Source organism: Manacus candei, unplaced genomic scaffold, assembly GCF_025592945.1.
Source record: "Manacus candei isolate 608988 ecotype Guabito, Panama unplaced genomic scaffold, ASM2559294v1 h1tg000034l, whole genome shotgun sequence".
NCBI lineage: Eukaryota > Metazoa > Chordata > Aves > Passeriformes > Pipridae > Manacus > Manacus candei.
In genome coordinates, this window is record NW_026138082.1 from 7,803,867 (window position 1) to 7,822,542 (window position 18,676).

Genomic DNA, 18,676 nt, shown 5'->3' on the forward strand with positions numbered 1-18,676 from the left:
TTTAAACCACAAAAACCGGGTGTATAACCCAGCACCCTGGGGCAGGAACAGAATGGTGTTCTTTGGCCCCTGTGCTGAGCCCCATATTGATCCCCCTGAGTCCAAAGTAAAAGGAAAGGAAAACCTGTTGATGAGAGTGCTGGTTGCAGTCTGGTCAAGGTTCTGGTCCTCCTCTGGATCCAACAAGTGGGGCCCAGAAGTTCCAAGACCCCAAGATTATATATACTCAGGCTCCAGTGGGAATGCCCAGTACCTCCCCCAGGGCAGGGAGTTCCACAATGGGTGATTGTGAGTCATGAGATATTTTTGGAATCCTTAATGGGTCATTAGCAGACATGACCCCTCAGGCTGGGTGTGAAGGTACTAATGACTCCCCAAAGGGGAGTTATCACACCTGAGTCATTGGCGTGAGGATAGAAATATTCTCCTATCTCACAGGCTTCTTAACACCCCTCTTATAGCCTGAGGAGTCAGGTGTGCTCTAAGCAGCTGGTGCAAATGGTCTATTGTTAACAGTTCCTGGGAAATGACATAGAGTGTCGAATACATAGTTTGGGTTACACCCACACAGTGATGAACTGGTCCTGGCTGCTCTAACTAGGACATGGTGAAAAAAATATCATTAGTTACATTATCAAGAAACAGGAGCAATAACAATAGATTTTTCAGTAGTCAATTGCACTTGAATTCTATATTGTGGTCAATGTTGAATCATTGAAAGCACCTTGTCTTGCCTTGTGTAACCCACAGTTTGTGGATATTATGATCCTTCTTTATGCAGTTGATCCATGGTCATTTGTAGCTCTGTTAGTGCTCTTAGCTAAAAAAATAAGTCCTTTCAATTAACAGATGGGGATCATGTTTTACAGTGCAGAAGACTTGTTAAGTTCCTATTTAATTATTTGCTCTGCCTCTTAATTTATCTGTGTACATATCTAGAGAAAGTCCACTACATTTACTGCTTCAGGAATTACAAGTTTTGCTGGTGCTAAACATACACTTAATAAGCAACATTTTAAATATGAGCTACTCAAATTAGGAGGAAATAAATTTATTCAAGAAATGGGATCACTTTGTTAAATCAGAAATAGCTCTCCATAATATCCAAGTCCATCACTGTCATTTACATAAACTTCTGTCAGTAGTATCTGTGAGGGACAGCAATGGAGCTAGATGCAGGTGAGATGTGAATGGAAGACCTGTGACTGTTTTTCTCAAACTTGACTGAGATTATACATCTTGTAATTAGGCAGTGCAAATTGGAAATAGGGGCCACATTTCTTTAATACTTCTATGTAATCATCCTCCAGAAATTTCATAATGAATACAGATGTCTCTAGGCTGCCTGGACATTCTGAATAATGCAGCTTGAGAGCTTGATGAAAGAAAATATGTCAGTGGGATTAATTGTTAGAATGACTTAGCAATGAAGGGACGTAGTCGTCTTTGCTTTAGGTTATTTGCACTAAAAATTCTCGCTACTTCCTGTACAGCTTCCATACAAAGCTCCATTTCTCAAAGCTCCATGCCTCAGCTCATGGCTCTCAAGACACATATGGCTCTGAACCTTGCTATGAAACTCGAGGCAGATTTCATGTGGCTTTTCTGGGCCCCAGAAGCATGCAAAACTATACAAATTCAAAAGCAGAAATGGTCTTGGGTTAAAAAGAATCTTGTTTGTTGTAAGGACCCGGGCTTACAAATTGTTCCTGTGCATCACCTAGCATCAGAAGTGTAAGAAAGCAAAACAATCGATCTAATTAAAAAAAATGGAAATTACGGAAGTACCGGTAGCACTTCAGCCTACAGTTACTAGGGTAAAGGCTAATGGAAGAAAGGCAGAAGGAAACTCTTTTCTAACAGTAACTGACATAATTGGTATGTTTAACAGTTTGGGTTAATTCAGGCAGAGTAAGCAAATAAATAAACAAACCACATTTCAGAAATTAGAAGAGCTCTACATTACATGTGGAAATGAAACAATGAAAGTCAGGTTGCACAGGAAAGGGGAGCTGTGGAACAGCTTAGGTGAAATCTGAAGCTGAGAGACTTCCATTTTGAGGAGACATCCACAGTTCCTAGCACAAGTTTCTCAAACGGTGTGTCAGAAAGAGAGAGAGAGAGAGAGAGAGAGGGAGAGAGACTCCTTGGAACCCTAGAGATAGCCAATAACAAAAATATTCAAATATACAAGAAAATGAAGCTCCAAGCAAGTTTGTGGAGGGTGAACACAGCTCTAATGCTCTATACATGTCTAAGAAACCTGAGTATCACAAAGCACACTCCTGAAGAACTAAGCACATAAAACACCAAGACAAACATTCTGTAGAATGCATGTAAGGATTTTCTGTTTCATTTTCTGAAGACAACAACTAGGGAAATGTCTTGAACAAATCTGTTTAAAGTAGAAAGGGCTGTAATGCATCAAGATTATGCTTAACATTAAATCCTATTGTCAGAAAATCAGAACAAGTGTGGTTTGGGGAGACCCTGCATATTGGTAAATACATTGCCTCCACGATAGGCAAAATAAAAAATTTGTGAAACCACCATGGACAGACTGTGGAATTCATGTACTCTATAAAGCCAGCAATTTTTAAATTTTTCAAAAATCAAATTTGTGTATATATTTATTTTGGTTTAGGAAGATGCTATACTGATTATTTTTTTTCCTTATTTGTATATATTTTCCATGCAGAAGAAAAGTCTATTGTGGTACCCAGAGAAGTGAAAAGTAAGTTGTTTTTTATTATATTTCCCTTGTCTTCATGTTAATTTATGCAAAGGATAGGAGTATATTGTCTCTTGGATCTGAAAAGACTTCCATACCTTAAATATTTTTTAATTAAAGAAAAGACTCTTGCTTCAAGGCTTATGGTTCTCTCTTTTGTAAGATAGTAAAACTTGGTTTCTTATCCACATACGTAACAGTAAAACATCACAAAATTTTAGTTTCTCTGTGTATAACTACATCAGTACCCAAAGCCATGAAGCACAACCTGATGGTAACAAATGTGGCTTTTCATGGATGAGCAATTAAAAGAGCACTTCGATTAGCTACTCTTGTATTCTTCCCCATCAAAAAAGGAATTCGTTTCCCAAAGGAAAAGTAAGAATTACAGCTTCCTCATATCCTCTACTGAACTCTCAATTTTCTAATTAAAAACATTAATGAAATTAGTAATTAAATCGTTGTAGCTTGTTGTAAAAAAAAGAAAAATATTCCCCTTATTGCTACTGTTGTTCAATTAATTGACAAAATAGAGGCAGATGCTTTTAAAAGAATAAGTCATGTTCTTTTGTAATGATACTTTAACAACAACTCTCTGTGAATAGCTGAAGTCCTGTAATGATAGTTTCAAAGATTCAATTCATAAAAGGTGTTATAAAGATGTATTGTATATGCAGGCTTTTCATGGCATTCTACACTTTTTCCCAAGTACCACTTTCAAGTTTTGCTGCCACTCGGTTAGACTTTACAAAAGAAGCAGAACAGGTGCATGGCTATTGAGTCACCACAATAATCTCTTAGTTTCACCATGTTAATGGGCATAACTTCCTGAATTAGTAGTTAGTTAAGTAATAATCTGGTGTACATACTTGTTCCAGTTCTATCCTTAGCACCACATTCACTCTCAGAGTATTAAGCTGTCTTTCTGAGCTGCTGGTAGTAAGTGACCAGCTTATCAAATCTAGAACGTATTGCAATTAGTGAAGGAATCCCATCCCAAATGTATACATGCATAAAAACATACATGTCTGTGTGTGTGTATCTATGTAAAAATAGTCAGCTGAACTTCTATTTCCTTTTTTAGAGAGAAAAGAGGAAAAGAAGAAGACTGATGAAAAAAGGAATAAGACTGAAACAAAGATGAAAGGTATGAGTTGGAAATGTTTCTCACTGGCCTTATTCAGCTTTTACTCACACTCCTGGCTCATTTATCTTTGTTTTCTGATGTGTTAATCCTATGCTTCTGGCTCTGTACTGTCCTCCTCTTAGTTGCTTAGTCACTGTTTGCATGTTACCACTTCTTCAGTATCTAATGTTTGATGTGTTCAGCATCCAATATTTTCCAAACTTATTTTCTGACAAACAAAATGTCTTGTTTTGCGGCCATTTATGGGCTTTTTAAACAATTTAATAGAGTCTGTATATAGTAGGACATAGTGATAATGCAATACAGAAAACTCACGGAAGATATCATTCGATTCCTGGTACATCACTTTCCAAAAGTGGGTTAGATTTATTTATTTATTTTATAGAATCAGAATCGAAACTTGCAGTGACCAAACTGCAAAGCCATGATATCCATCTAAATAATATTTTGATCATTCATTCCCAGGAAGCATCTGAAATCCACTAAGGTCTTGTTGCATATAAAAATATTTAAGTCATTAATTATTTTTTAATGATCTCATGGCTACTGGAGCTTAAGCTAAAAGGCGCCACAGTCATGCGCTGATGATTTTCATCTAGCCTTTGATGAATTATTAAGGGTCCAAATCATCCATAGTTGATGCATACTGATTACTTTTCATTTTCAGCTGATTGATCTGTGGCTAGTTGGCTGCAAATGCTATAAGGGAATAATCTGAACTAAACTCCCAAATAAGTCACACTTTTTTCAGCATGTGCCCACCAGGACTTGTCTGACTACATATTTGAGTGTATGATTCAGAGTTCTAGCATAGCAAATTACTTTCTTTAATTAAATCTTAGAAAAAACAGGAAAAAAAGAGAAAACTCATGAGAAGACAGCTGTCCCTGAAATTAAAAAAGCAGGTAAGAAATTGAACTTGGACTTTTTCTGCAGTTAATATCTGACTATTTAGCGTAAGAACTTTCAAGTTTTCCACTTTTGAGATAAGGGTGTATGTAATTCATTATCATTTAAGAATCCAAGTGGGAGATATGGATACATTGACACAGATATATCACAGTATATTTATATAGATATATATGTTTATATTTATTTTATTATATCGTGGCTTTACATATGACATATATACATATTTTATGCATATTATATATATAAATATATAAAACATGTAATTTTCAGTTCTATGATTTTTACAGAAACATTAGAAACACTGTTTTTCCTTATACATTAAATCAATCAAAGGCCTAAGTAGTTTCAAAGGGTGCATGGCATGAACAGATTCAATGGCCAGCATAGCTTTTTACATGAATTATTTTACAAATATAGCTCATTTTAAGCTCAAGTAATAAATAGAAACATTAACATATCAAACCACTAAATGTGGTAGAAAATATATGGTTATCTTTCTGAGGCTTTATTCATGCCCAGAAAAGAATTTTTTAAAAGTTAGTGTTAGTGAATGTCCTAAACATAATTGACTGTCATACATAAAAAGATAGATTTTTCCATAAGATTAGAAATCAACATTTGGGTCTAGTCGACATTAAAAATTTTGTAATTTTTTTGCCATTATTTCAGTAAATTTCCAAGTATGTTCAATGCCCAAATACAACAGTAAGTTACACAATCTGTGAAACTGTCTCATTAAAATCAAAGAGAAACAAAATGATCAGTTTAGTGGTTTGGTCATCATCTGAATACCTAGAAACACCGATTCTACTTGCTGGTTTGTCACTCACTTTTCTATATAACCCTCTACAAACCATCAAGTACTCAGATTAACCTTCCTGTAGATTAGAGTAATGCCTAAAAACATGGAGAAAAGTTTAAAATAGGACTGAAAGATTCGACTGTATTTACTACATCCTCAGGGTAAACCTTCTGATCTGTTTTCTAATTATTCAAATCTGTTGAATGTTATCAAAAGCCAAAAGGATCTATATCTCATTGTTTACTAACATTGTGGATTATATATGCAAATGTCAATAAGCAGCTGGTTTCTTCGTCATTGAGTCATACATGGTCTGTATAAGCTTTCTTATTCAAGTGTTTATGGATGGGAAGAAAAATGGTAATTTATGTTTGGTACAATACAAACCTACACAAATTACCTTGGACAACTATCTTGGTAGTCCTACATTTAAACATGTCTTTCATAGTAGGGAGTTGTACACACCGGAGAAAGGGATGGGGTAGAAAGGGAATACTCTTTTCCAAGTTAAATTGCATATTTAAATGTATAAACACAGGTTTTAAAAGAAAATAAGCTGACAATTCACATATCTTTTCTAATTTTGTTCTGATTCTAAGCTTGTATTTCACTTGAGAATACAGAATTGTAAAAGATTACATTTTATGGCAGAGCTACAGCATAAAGTTATTAATATGTTCATCTTCACAAGCAGTTGCTAAATCCAGTGAGTCATCCTACCAACGCTAGAAAGACACAAATTAGACAAACTGAGACATCCACACATTTCTATCCCTTTTATTAGCTCTGTAGGTTGCTGCATTTTGAAGAGTTTACTAGCCTTTGTGCAAGAGGATGGTAATCCATAATATATTCTACGTACACATGTTACTGTTATTCCTCATTCAGCTTGCTCTGAATGCATGTGTACTTTCTAGCTTTGGTTGGCAGCACCTATTGTTATCCCTAAAAGGTTTTAAACCTGAAATAATTGCCATATTTGATCAACAGAATAGTAGTGCATAGCCCAGTTTTGAAATGAGGTACTTCAATGTCTGATAGTATTTACATGCTTTGGACAGAGACAGAAAATGAACCTCCAAGTGCTTGAATCAGCAGTAGCATAGATAAGCATCCAAAAGCAGGAAACAGCTTTCAATTTTCTTACCTTTAAAAGGTTAGGTAGAGACCACTGCATGGAAAATAAAATCTTTGCCCTGGTTCTCAAATTCTGCATTACCTCTGTATATCTCTGATTCTGTACCTCATTTTGCTTCCCCTGACACCTACAATCCCTGAAGCCCAGGTGTTTGCAGGGCAAGCTGCCTTCTCACCACCACCCACATCGTTCCCTGTACCAGCAGGCAGCTCCTTCTGCTCCAGGGTCCTTCTGGCACCCAAGTGCCACCTCTGCTCCACATGCTTGCATACTTTCTCCCGGAAGACCCATCTCTGACAGGAGGCCCATTAACCGGCTTTCCCCATATACAGAATGTCAGGCACAAGAGAGAGAGAGAGGAGGAGGAGGAGATGCTTTGTAAACACTAGGTGACAAAAACATCTCTAAAACAATGGTCTTAGAGAAGCACTTCTCTTTATTCCTTTCCATCTCTCTTCCTTTAACAAGGAAAACTTGTAATTTCAAATACTGATTATATTTGCAGATTAATAGTTTAGATTAGCCCTTTGGTCCAAGAGACAATTTTATCTCTAGTGTTACCAGAATTACTTTTTTTTTATTGCTTTCTACTAACTGCATCCCTATGATGTATTTGTTTATTTGCATGCCAGCTCATTCTTTCTACAATTCTCTCTTCATCCATTCCTCTTTCTCTCCCCCCCTCTTTCTGCTCCTTCAGAGGATCAAGAGTCATCAAGTGTGAAATGTTCTCAGTCTTTAGTACAGAGCAAACTGAATGATTCTTAATTAGCTTTTAAAAGTGCATTGTAGATAAAACCACATTAATCCTCCAACCTCCAGCTTGTACAATACCATTGTGTTAATTGTTCTGAAAAATAGATAATTCCATTGTTACAAACTCAGAGGTCTAACTTGAACAAACATAATCATCAGACACAAGGGTCTGGCACAGTCAGACTTCAAAACATTTTACAAAAATCTTTCCAGTGCTACTCTGGATACAGAAGGAGCTGCATCTCCAAATCCCTGTGAAGGGGCTTGTTACACCTCGGCAGAGACAAGCCTTTGCCAGGCTCTCCCAGAGTTCATCCCAGTGCTTGGGACACATCAGCTTGGAGGGGTCCAGCCTGTAATTTGACTGAGAAAGGGGGCCTTCTCTGTTAAAGCTTTGTTGTCCAATACTACATGAAAATGAATATCCAGAGACTGATGTATTCAGCCACTCAGAGTTTGCTTGCAGAATGTTTCTGATGGTCTCTTTCCCAGAAACTCAACAATCTGGAACTTCTCTGCTCCTTCTGTATCAGCTTTCCTAGAAATGATGTTCGCACCAGCCTTTAAATCTGGTTGCTGCAAACTCCTTTCCCATTTTGTTTTGATTCTCAGAACAAATAACATGGGTAATAAATGAGTTTACAAAGCAATAAAAATGTCAGCCTGGATCATCATACCATTTCCTAACTAACGGTCTGCTCAGCTGTCATTGATGATCTTTCCTTCCTGTTATTCCTGCATTTTTTTGATAGTAAATCTTAGCAACACTTTAGAAAGACAGTCAGTGTCTTTCTCTCCACTTTCCCCACAGGGAAATTCAGGTACAGATATATAATCCAGGCCAGTTATTCACATATTTATCTTCTGTTCATACATATCTTCTGAAAGTTAAACCAAAGGTATCTGATTAAAGAACCCGAATTTTTATACACCTTCGCTATTTCCCTAATGATAAACCACAGACATCAGCAAATGCAACTGATGTTTAGGAAGAAAATGTTTTTGCTACAAAGCATAAGGCCTTATCAGCTGGACCTGTGCTCAAAAATCCCTAGGTTCTGATGTCAGTGAAAAACCTTTTAAGGGAGTCAAACGTTCTGGTGTACAGATCCACTCAGATCAGGCAGCATGAATTTGATTTGTATTTTGTTGTGCTGATACATGCATGCCTCCAAAAGAACATACAAGCCCTTACAAAGCAACATTACAGCTCCTCTCTAAATCAAGGAACTAGGTTGCAGTGGTTGTACATCTCGTGTTGAGGATGCCTCTCTCACAGAATCATAGACTATTCTAGGTTGGAAAAGACCTTCCAAATAATTTAGTCCAACTGTTAGCACAATTCTGCCAAGTCCCACTAAATGATATCCCTAAGCACCACATTTATTGGACATGGGCAGGAATATAGTTATCAAAGATGAGGAAAAGGCTGATATTTAACACCTTCTTTACCTCAGTTTTCAACAGTAAGACAGGTTGTCCTGAGGACAGCTGGCTTCTGGAGCTTGTAGAAAGAGATAAGAATCTGAATAAACCCCCTGTAATCCAGGAGGAAACAGTTAGCGACCTGCTGAGCCACTTGGATCCCCACAAGTCTATGGGACAAGATGGGATCCACCCAAGGGTGATGAGGGAGCCAGCGGAAGAGCTTGCCAAGCCACTCTCCATCATCTATCAACAGTCCTGTCTCACTGGGGAGGTCCCAGATGATTGGAAGTTGGCAAATGTCACACCAATCCACAAAAAGGGTTGCAAGGAGGACTTGGGAAACTACAGCCCCATCAGCCTGAGCTCAGTGCCTGACAAGGTTATGGAGCAGATCATCCTAAGTGCAATCACACAGCACCTACAGGATGGACAAGGGATCAGACCCAGCCAGCACAGGTTTAGGAAGGGTAGGTCCTGTCTGACCAACCTGATCTCCTTTTATGATCAGGTGACCCTCATGGTGGATGAGGGGAAGGCTGTGGATGTGGTCTGTCTGGACTTCAGCAAAGCCTTTGACACCATCTCCCACAGCATACTCCTGGAAAAGCTGGCAGCCCACGGCTTGGACAGGGACACCCTGTGCTGGGTCAGGAACTGGCTGAAGGGCCGGGCCCAGAGAGTGGTGGGGAACGGGGCTGCATCCAGTTGGCAGCCAGTCACTAGTGGTGTCCCCCAGGGATCAGTGTTGGGCCCAGTTCTGTTTAATATCTTTATTGATGATCTGGATGAGGGGATTGAGTCCATCATTAGCAAATTTGCAGATGACACCAAGTTGGGGGTGAGTGCCGATCAGCTGAAAAGCAGGAGGGCTCTGCAGAAGGACCTGGACAAGCTGGAGAGTTGGGCTGATTCCAACAGGATGAGGTTCAACAGGGCCAAGTGCCGGGTCCTGCACTTTGGCCACAACAACCCCCTGCAGTGCTACAGGCTGGGCACAGAGTGTCCGGAGAGTAGCCAGGCAGAAAGGGACCTGAGAGGCTGCATTGACAAGAAACTGAACATGAGCCAGCAGTGTGTCCAGGTGGCCAAGAAGGCCAATGGCATCCTGGCCTGGATCAGGAACAGTGTGGCCAGCAGGACCAGGGAAGTGATTCTTCCCCTCTACTCAGCGCTGGTGAGGCCACACCTGGAGTACTGTGTCCAGTTCTGGGCCCCTCAGTTCAGGAAGGATATCGAGGTGTTGGAGCAGGTCCAGAGGAGAGCAATGAGGCTGGTGAAGGGACTTGAGCACAAGTCCTATGAGGAGAGGCTGAGGGAGCTGGGGCTGTTCAGCCTGGAGAAGAGGAGGCTCAGGGGAGACCTCATCACTTTCTACAACTCTCTGAAAGGAGGTTGTAGCCAGGTGGGGGTTGGTCTCTTCTCCCAGGCAACTATCAGTAAGAGAAGAGGGCATGGTCTTAAGCTGTTCTAGAGGAGGTTTAGGTTAGATATTAGGAAGAAATTATTTACAGAAAGTGTAATCGGGCATTGGAAGGGGCTGCCCAGGGAAGTGGTGGATTCACTGTCCCTGGAGGTTTTTAAGATGAGACTGGATGTGACATTTAGTGCCATGGTCTAGTAACCACCGTCGCAGTGTTGGATCAAGGGTTGGACTTGATGATCTTGGAGGTCCCTTCCAACCCAGCTGATTCTATGATTCTATGATTTTATGATCTAAATATCTTTTAAATACCTTTTAAATACTCAGGTTTGGTGACTCAACCACTTCCCTGGGCAGCCTGCTCCAATGTTTGACCACCCTTTCAGTGAAGAAATTTTTATATCCCTCAGCCCAGTGCAACTTGAGACTGTTTCCTCTCATCCTGTTGCTTGTTATCTGGAAAAAGAGATCAACTCCTTTCTATTTGTAGAGGGTGATAAGGTCCCCCTTGAGCCTGCTTTTCTTCAAGCTAAACAACTCCAGCTCTCTCCGTTGCTTCTTATAAAACTTTTGTTCCATCCCCTTCACCAGCTCCATTGGCCTTCTCTGGACACACTCCAGCACCTCAATGATTTTCTTGCACAGAGGGACCCAAAACTGAACAAAGGTTTCAAGGTGTCACGTCACCAGCACCAAGTACAGAAGGGCAACCACTTCTCTAGTCCTGTTGGCCACACTATTTCTGATACAGACCAGGGTATCATTGGTCTTCTTGACCACTTGGGCACACTCCTGGCTCATGTTCAGCCACTATCAATCAGCAATCCCAGGTCCTTTCCACCAGGAAGCTTTCCAGACATTCTTCCCCAGGCCTGTAGTGCTACATGGGGTCTGCAAATTGACTGAGGGGGCACTTGATCCCTTCATAGAGATCATTGATAAAGATATGAACATGGTATAGATGTATCTGTGACACATGACATCGTGTCATATGTTTCACACCAGTCAGTGTTAGCTGAGGAGGGGAGTGGTGATGTTTCTCTTTAGATACAGAGTAAATCTTTGCCTCCTGAATAGGAAAAGTCCCTGGGCGTTTAAAGTTACAAATGCTGAGGTGCATTTTAATTATGTCACTGTAAAAATCAAGTGAACTCCCTCTGCAGCCATGAAGAAAACAATCTAAAAGTAAATCTTAAACATAAAAGTTGAAAACAGAACCTTATGACTGCCACAGAACCGGGTTAACCAGGCTATTCTTGCTACCCTGTCATACAATGAGATCAAGTAGCTGGGGGGAAGGTCTATCTTTAACCATACTTTGGAGGAAGGATGTTAGTACTACATAGGTAGAGCAGAGTGGAGGTGATAAAACAAAAATAAACAAGACCTACCAGGTCCCAGTGACTTTTTGCATGAGTTGACCACAGATGCATTTGCATCAACTCTACTTTCTTTTCTTTAAAGGACAGTGTAATTTGAAAAAAAACCCCAATGATTTAATAGAAAATGGAGGGAAAAGATAAATTTATACACCGACAGTGTCTTGTTATTGTTCTTTATACAGGCAGGAAGACAAATTCCCTTGATCAGTTTTAAACTCCTGGTCTGAAAAACAATTTTAAAAATCCATTTAATTTTGTGACTTCCTTGGCTTAACTGCTACCTTTTCAATGTTGATATTAAACCTTTCATTATAATAAAAAAACAACTACTGACACCTGGTGGTAAATTATCTTTTTCTTTCAACCTATATGCCTGGGGTTTTTTTGTTGTTTGTTCTCAAATGAGGCTATTTAAATAGTTTTCCAATGAAATGATGAACCTATTACTTATCTCCCTGCACTTTTTATCCTGCTGCTTTCATGGCTATAAATATGTTAAAATGTCATCTGAATGTGACATTCTTCTCAGAAGAAATATTTTGGAATGCAAATGCTTTCAGTATTACTGCCAGAAAAGTAAAAATTAACTTATGACATAAGTTAAAACTCAGAAAAAAAACATAGTTGGCTAATCCACTGATCTAGGGAAGTAGGTGCACATCACAGTGCCTGAACTGCTTTGGGATCATCCATCTGCAATGGATTGAATATTTAATCTGGGATTCAAATGTTGATCTCAGATTTTTCAGCTGAGCAAAGGGGTTGTATTTGCATATATTTGTAGGAAAACGTCTCTGTTGTCTCTCAAGAGCAGGGTTTGAAATTCCTCACTCTATCCTGCCCTCTGCCAAGAGTGTATTTCCAGCTGAGTGGCTAACAGCTGTAAGCAGCCCAGCTTTGGCACTACTATGTGCCTCATGTTCCCTAATGTGATAGATGTCAGCAGATGTCAGTGATGGGTGTTTTCGGAAGAAGCCCCGATATCACATCTGCAATAGCCGGTGAGATGTAGAGGCTGTCTCAATTTAGGTTACTTACAGGGACAAAATGGAACTGTGAAAACAGAACAAAAGAGCCTAAGCTATTTTGAAAGTGGTTGGTCATGTACAGAAAAAAAAATATTTATTCACAAATTTTCTTGTAGTTTATTAGACAAAATATGAGGAAAAGGTGAAAACTGTGTTGATGAGGAACTGGGTGCACATATAAGTGTTATCGTGCATTTTGGATTGGCCAGACCTGTTTTCAGAATGACAGCTACAGCATGTAGAAGGTACAGAGTTTTGAGAGGTAGAACCCTGTCTGACTGTTTCTTTGCCTTTTTTTTTTTTTTTTAACGAGGAAAAGGCACTATATTGGGTTGATCCTGGCCAGCAGCTAAACACCCACACAGCTGCTCGTTCACTCCCCACCCACCAGCAGGATGGGAAGAGAATAGGAAGAGCAAAAAAGATTCATGGGTAGAGACAAAGACAGCTTAATAAATGAAAGAAAGAGTTAAAAAACAAGTGATGCAATGGCAATCACCACCTTGCCAAGCAGACCAATGCCCAGCCAGTTGGAGCAGAGGCCACCCTTCCCCTGTTCTTCCTCTACCCTGAGTTCCTATTGCTGAGCTTGACATTATATGGTAGGGAATACATCTTTGGTGAATTTATTTCAGCTGTGTCCCCTCCTGACCTTTTCCCAGCCTCCAGTAGGGGCAGGCAGAGTGGGAAAAAGAGAAGGCTCTGGTGCTGTGCAAACACTGTTCAGCACAATAGCCAAAACATTGATGTGTTAACAACATTTGAACAACAAATCCAAACCACAGCACCATACAGTCTGCTATGAGGAAAACTACCTCCTAAATCCCACCCAAACCCAGTACAGGAACCTGTTGTTTTTATTTGCAGGCAGGTTTAGAGAGATAAGGAGAAGAGACAAATGCAAAAATTAAGCAACAGAAATAATAAGCAATGAGTTGCCTAGTGATTCCTCATGCAGACGAATGAATAAAAACAATAATTAAGGGAGTGCTGTGTGTTATGAGTTGAGAGCAAATTTAGGAACAAACCACTTTAAAGCACACACACACAAAAAAACAAGGAAAAACAACTTATGGAGCTTAGAACTGTGTGATCCTTCTCTAATGTGTTATTTACTGGTATTCTTTTGACAGCTTTCTCTGCTAGACTCATTGTCCACTAGCATATTTCTGTAGAGATCATGACTTGGCTTGTTGTTCAACCCTTAGCAAAGACCCTGGTTTTGATTTTGTCTTAATTATGACTTCAATTGGTAATATGAATTATATGAATCAATGCCCATACATCAAAGCCTATACAAACCATCCAATTTTCCCATCTGGATGACTGCAGCTTAAGGTTTCATCTACTCTACTACAGGCTGATCCATTCCTGACTAATAACTTGTTCATGACATTATTAGGCATGTCAGGCCCATTCTGATTTTTTCTTTTCTACTCCTCTTCTCTGAGATCCTATTCATAACTCACTTGCTGTTTCCCTTGATACTTTGCATTAGTAGATGCTTCTTCTTTCAGACACAAACTATGCATGCAGCCCTCAGAACTGGTAGTTTTTACTGGCCCACAGAAATACTGGATTAGGATTCCTGAACAGTTACCAGCAAATGATGTAATTCACTCTTTTTTTCTCTGACACAGGGTTTAGTGGCATCTCTTGACTTTGATAAAAATTGCCAGTTTGTGGGGCTTTGTACAACAAAAATCACAGAAACTGGAGGTGAAAATGACCTACTAGGTCATCTGATCCTTCCTTCTGGCAATGCAGGATAATTCCTGACAGAATATCTTTAAGTGCTTTCACAAGTTTAGTTCTAAATGTCTGAAGTAACTAGGCCTCCATCAATTCCCACAGAAGATTATTCTACAACCTAATAGATCTCACAGTTAAGAAGTACTTCATTCCAGTCTGACTAAATTTTCCCTTGCTTAATTTTATCTCATTACTCTGAGTTATGCTCTCTCGTGACACCCAAATATAGTCTTTCTAACCTCAGGGCCCAATTCCCTACTGCCTCATGAGTTATATTGCCACTTACATTTATATCTGAAAAGTAGCTTTAAAACTGACAAGGTAATGGTAAATTGAGGTTGATATTTTTTCATACAGCCATGAAACTACTAATCTTGTAACAGGAAACACTGACCATGGCCACACATCACGTGTGTACAGTGCACTGAAGAGACTGAACTTGCATGTCCAAATTGGAGAAAAAAATGAAAAAGGTCGCTCAAATTATTTACAAATTAAGGATTTTTTCACACAGAAGAATAAACTACTCTATTCACCTCTTCAGAAAGAGGTGACTTTGTTATTGTGGATAATAAGCACCTTTGTAGAAAAAAAAAAGAAGGATTCTGGTTACAATAGCTCCCTTTAATATAGTAAGGGAGAGTTAAACAAGAATGAATGATTGGGAGCTGAAGCTGACTGAATCCAAACTGAAAATGAGGTACATGTTCTTAACACTAAGAGTGATAAACTACCACAGCACAGAGTGGATATTGCTTTCCCTTGTGTCTGCAGAAGATGATTGTTTACCTAATGGAAGATACAGATCAGCCTGAAAAGTTGCCTAGCTGAAATATAGGAGTCTCTGACAGCAAAGTGTCAGACTAGATAACCTGATGGTGTGTTCTAGCCTTGAGCATTATGGAGGTGTATCCTCAGAGATACACGATAAGCTAAAAGAGAATGCAGTGAAGAGTCAGTGCAGGAATGCAACTCTGAACACATGACTGGTAGTCATCCTCTAGGTATTTAGTCTTCCATGGAAAATCTAAAAGTCTGCTTTTCTAGTTGAATTTCCAGAAATCATCAAGACAGATAGGACTATTTAGTAAAAATCAAATTGTGTCTCCCCAAACAGATAAAAACAGAAGAATAAAAATAGGGTTACAGTGAGCAACAAGGCAAAAAATCCAGCAGAGATGCAAACACAGCAGAAAGGCAATTCCCATGGACTCCATATGACTGGCTATTAAGAGAGTCTCTTCCTGAAAGAAGACAAAAGGCAGTTTGAATATGTCATACACTGAAACTTCAAAGCACTCAGTGGACTTCGAATTCTGTCCTCCATTATCATCGTAATCAGCAATATGATTCCAAAATGTGTCAATGTAGCATGGTACCAGGTGGGATTTACAAACACGTCACAGAAGGCCAGGCACATAATTCCCATTGATTTTCTGTGAGAACTGAGCCCCCAAACTGCTTTTGTAAAAACGTACAGAGGTTGCAAGGTCACTATGGTGTTGAAAGAGTTCTTCAGAGTTTAAAGAGTTCTTCAGCCAGGAATAGTAACACTATTTATACCAAAACAAAACCAAACAGTTGTGTCATTCCAGGACATCATTAGGATTCAGTGTTCAAGAGCTAGAAATTAGACGAAATGTAAAGAGAGAAAGAGTTAGAAATAAGCTTTTCCTGTCTTCCCCTTGTCTCTTCTTTACCTGACTCAGTCTGACTGTCTTCATTGCAATTGATGTGGTGACTCAAGTGAAAGGCTGATTTCCTCTTTCGTTCACTATGTATCAGCTTTAGAGGAAACTGCATCTCCCTTTCCATCTTTGTCCATTGTCACATGAAAAGAGGAAATTTTCTTAAACCCCTAATGTTGGATTAGTTTGTCAGTGCCCCAGGAAAGCTGAGACCCTTGTGCCTGACCAGTCTGTCAGTGTCCCATTATGGGAACTCCACACTGAGCAGTTCATCGGATCAGAGGTAGGTTTCACCGACTTGTGCAGGGTCACATGCTAAAAAGAGAGACCCCCTCCTGAGTCTCCACACCTTTACATACTTCCAGCAACTGCTAGCACCTGTGAAGGACTCACATTAACAGTTTACAGAATCTTTAATCTTTATTAATAAGGTTAAGGTTAAGGTTCAAGGATTGCCAGTGATAGTATCTGACTGCAAAATTGTCTCAGTTTGACAAGACTGGAATGTTTGCTAAAGAGGATGAGTCATGAGATAGACCAAACTCCTCTCTCAGCAATTGTAAATTCAAAATTAAGGGGCTCTAATCGAGGAAGTGTGCAAAAAAGAAGAAATAACAACCCTTTATTAAAAGATATATGTATGTTGGCAAGGACAGTAACAGAACACAGAAAAACCAACTAGACAATAGTCCTGTACCCAAAAAGTCCCCTTCAAACACAAGAAACAGTCTGAGTACTTCTCTGTCCTTCAGCACAGTTCTAATCACAGTTGGCAGTGGCGCTGTTGGATCACTGGAGGGGCAGAGCCTGCAGTGCTCTGTGGTGGCTGCAGGGGACGCTGTTGGGCTCTGGCAGTCACCACACGGGGGTCTGGGGGGAGGCTGTCTTGGATCACGGGAAAAGCCAAAAAAAAAATGGGGACCCTTCCCCCAACAGAAGAAGAGGAAAAGAAAAGCAGTCCACCACCACGGAACTCACTGTTGTTCTCGGATGGGTGTTTCAAGGCTCCTCCCTTTCTCCCAGTGAGCACAAAACTCTCCGATGAAAACACAGTAGGTTCCGGCTGGAGTGCTTTCAAGGCTATGCTGAGTATTGCTCAGTCCAGATCTGGCGTTTTGTGTTTGACTACACAAAGTAGGGAGAGATGTGAGAAAGGTAATTTGTGAATTATGTTGTTAGATCTGGCTGGCAAAGAATTAGAAATTTTAACCCTTTAATAAATACAGATAAAAGGGAGGAGGCTTGGGCTTATACTACTAACTTACTTTTTGATGAGTTGGCAAGAAAATCTTCCTTGAGCAAAGCATAGGAGTCATTTTAGTGTTTGACAGGCAATTTCTTCTGACACTGTATGGTCAATCTCACAAAGAACTTTTTGAGGAGTTGTGATGCTAGAAATAATCAAGCTAGAAGGTGATACATATTCGATCTAAAGTCCACACAGGTAACCAAATAAACACTTTGCCTTTGATCTTTCAAATATGTAGAATGAACTACCTGTGCTGTGCAAGCTGCTGGGTGGCATAGTTTTAATTAAAGAATCTAATTTGTTACTCCAACTCTGTTTATGTTGGTCTGGGGATTAATGTAATGTTTATTTTTCCAGTCACATCCAGAAATAACAGGATTAGAATATGCCTATGCCTCAAACAACACAAAGTTAATCTTTTTAGTGAAGGAAAAATTTTGTGTCCCCAGAATAAAATGTGCATCTGAGTCAGCAGGCCTGATATTTAGGATAATTGTTCTGTGTTAAACATCCATGCACAGATGCATCAGACAGGTTGAAATGGCATAGCTATGCAGTGCTATCTATTTTCTGCTGTTGCTCCATCGACAAGTTGAAGGTTTGACTCACAAGTAAAGTCAGCCAATAGGAATACTCAGAGTCTGGAATCAGACTGATTTTCTTTCCTTTCTTTTGCTTTACTCTTAAAAAGAAAAATAAATTTTTACTTTGACCTTGAAATGAAGCTTTAAAAACCTTTAGCAAATTTTGATGAGCACCTATTGGATAAAGACATTCATGTCACTGATTCTAGAGTATACTTCAGTCTCTTGTGTACCTTTCCCCTAGAAAGATTCATAGATCAGAGGTATTCCTGACTTATAACAGGGCAACCTTTACACTTCAGTCTCAGTTACAATTGTTTAACCTTTCAATAAATGTTCCCAATGTCCATGTTTGCTCTCCTGACATGTTTTCCAAGAAGCAGAGCCAGTTTTGTGGCTTTGCTATATGTAACTCTGAGAGACTAAGTCGGATGGAGTATAATTGAATGATTAGGAAAATAGAACAGGCAAATCTTCTTTAACAGAAGAGCCCTACATTACTGTGGCTATAAAAGCATTGATTTTTAGCTTGATTGCCATGTCTTCTGCATGAGGTTCCTTTCTCATAGATTCTGCTTCACTTATGAGAGTAATTAGAGTAGTGTGTCATCTATAAAGATGAACGAACAGACATTTCATTATTTAAGATCTCCTTTTCA

The 18,676-nt window shown here is 39.4% G+C and overlaps 1 protein-coding gene across 10 annotated transcripts in view; it reads left to right on the top strand.

Annotated features, from left to right (window-relative positions):
* TRDN (triadin) overlaps positions 1-18,676 on the top strand; it is a 224,279-nt gene that overhangs the window by 107,770 nt on the left and 97,833 nt on the right. For all 10 annotated transcript variants that reach the window (XM_051792113.1, XM_051792115.1, XM_051792118.1 and 7 more), the window contains 3 exons: positions 2,699-2,734; positions 3,816-3,878; positions 4,721-4,783. In XM_051792113.1, coding sequence (XP_051648073.1) covers positions 2,699-2,734; positions 3,816-3,878; positions 4,721-4,783 — 162 coding nt within the window. The remainder of the gene's footprint in view (positions 1-2,698; positions 2,735-3,815; positions 3,879-4,720; positions 4,784-18,676) is intronic.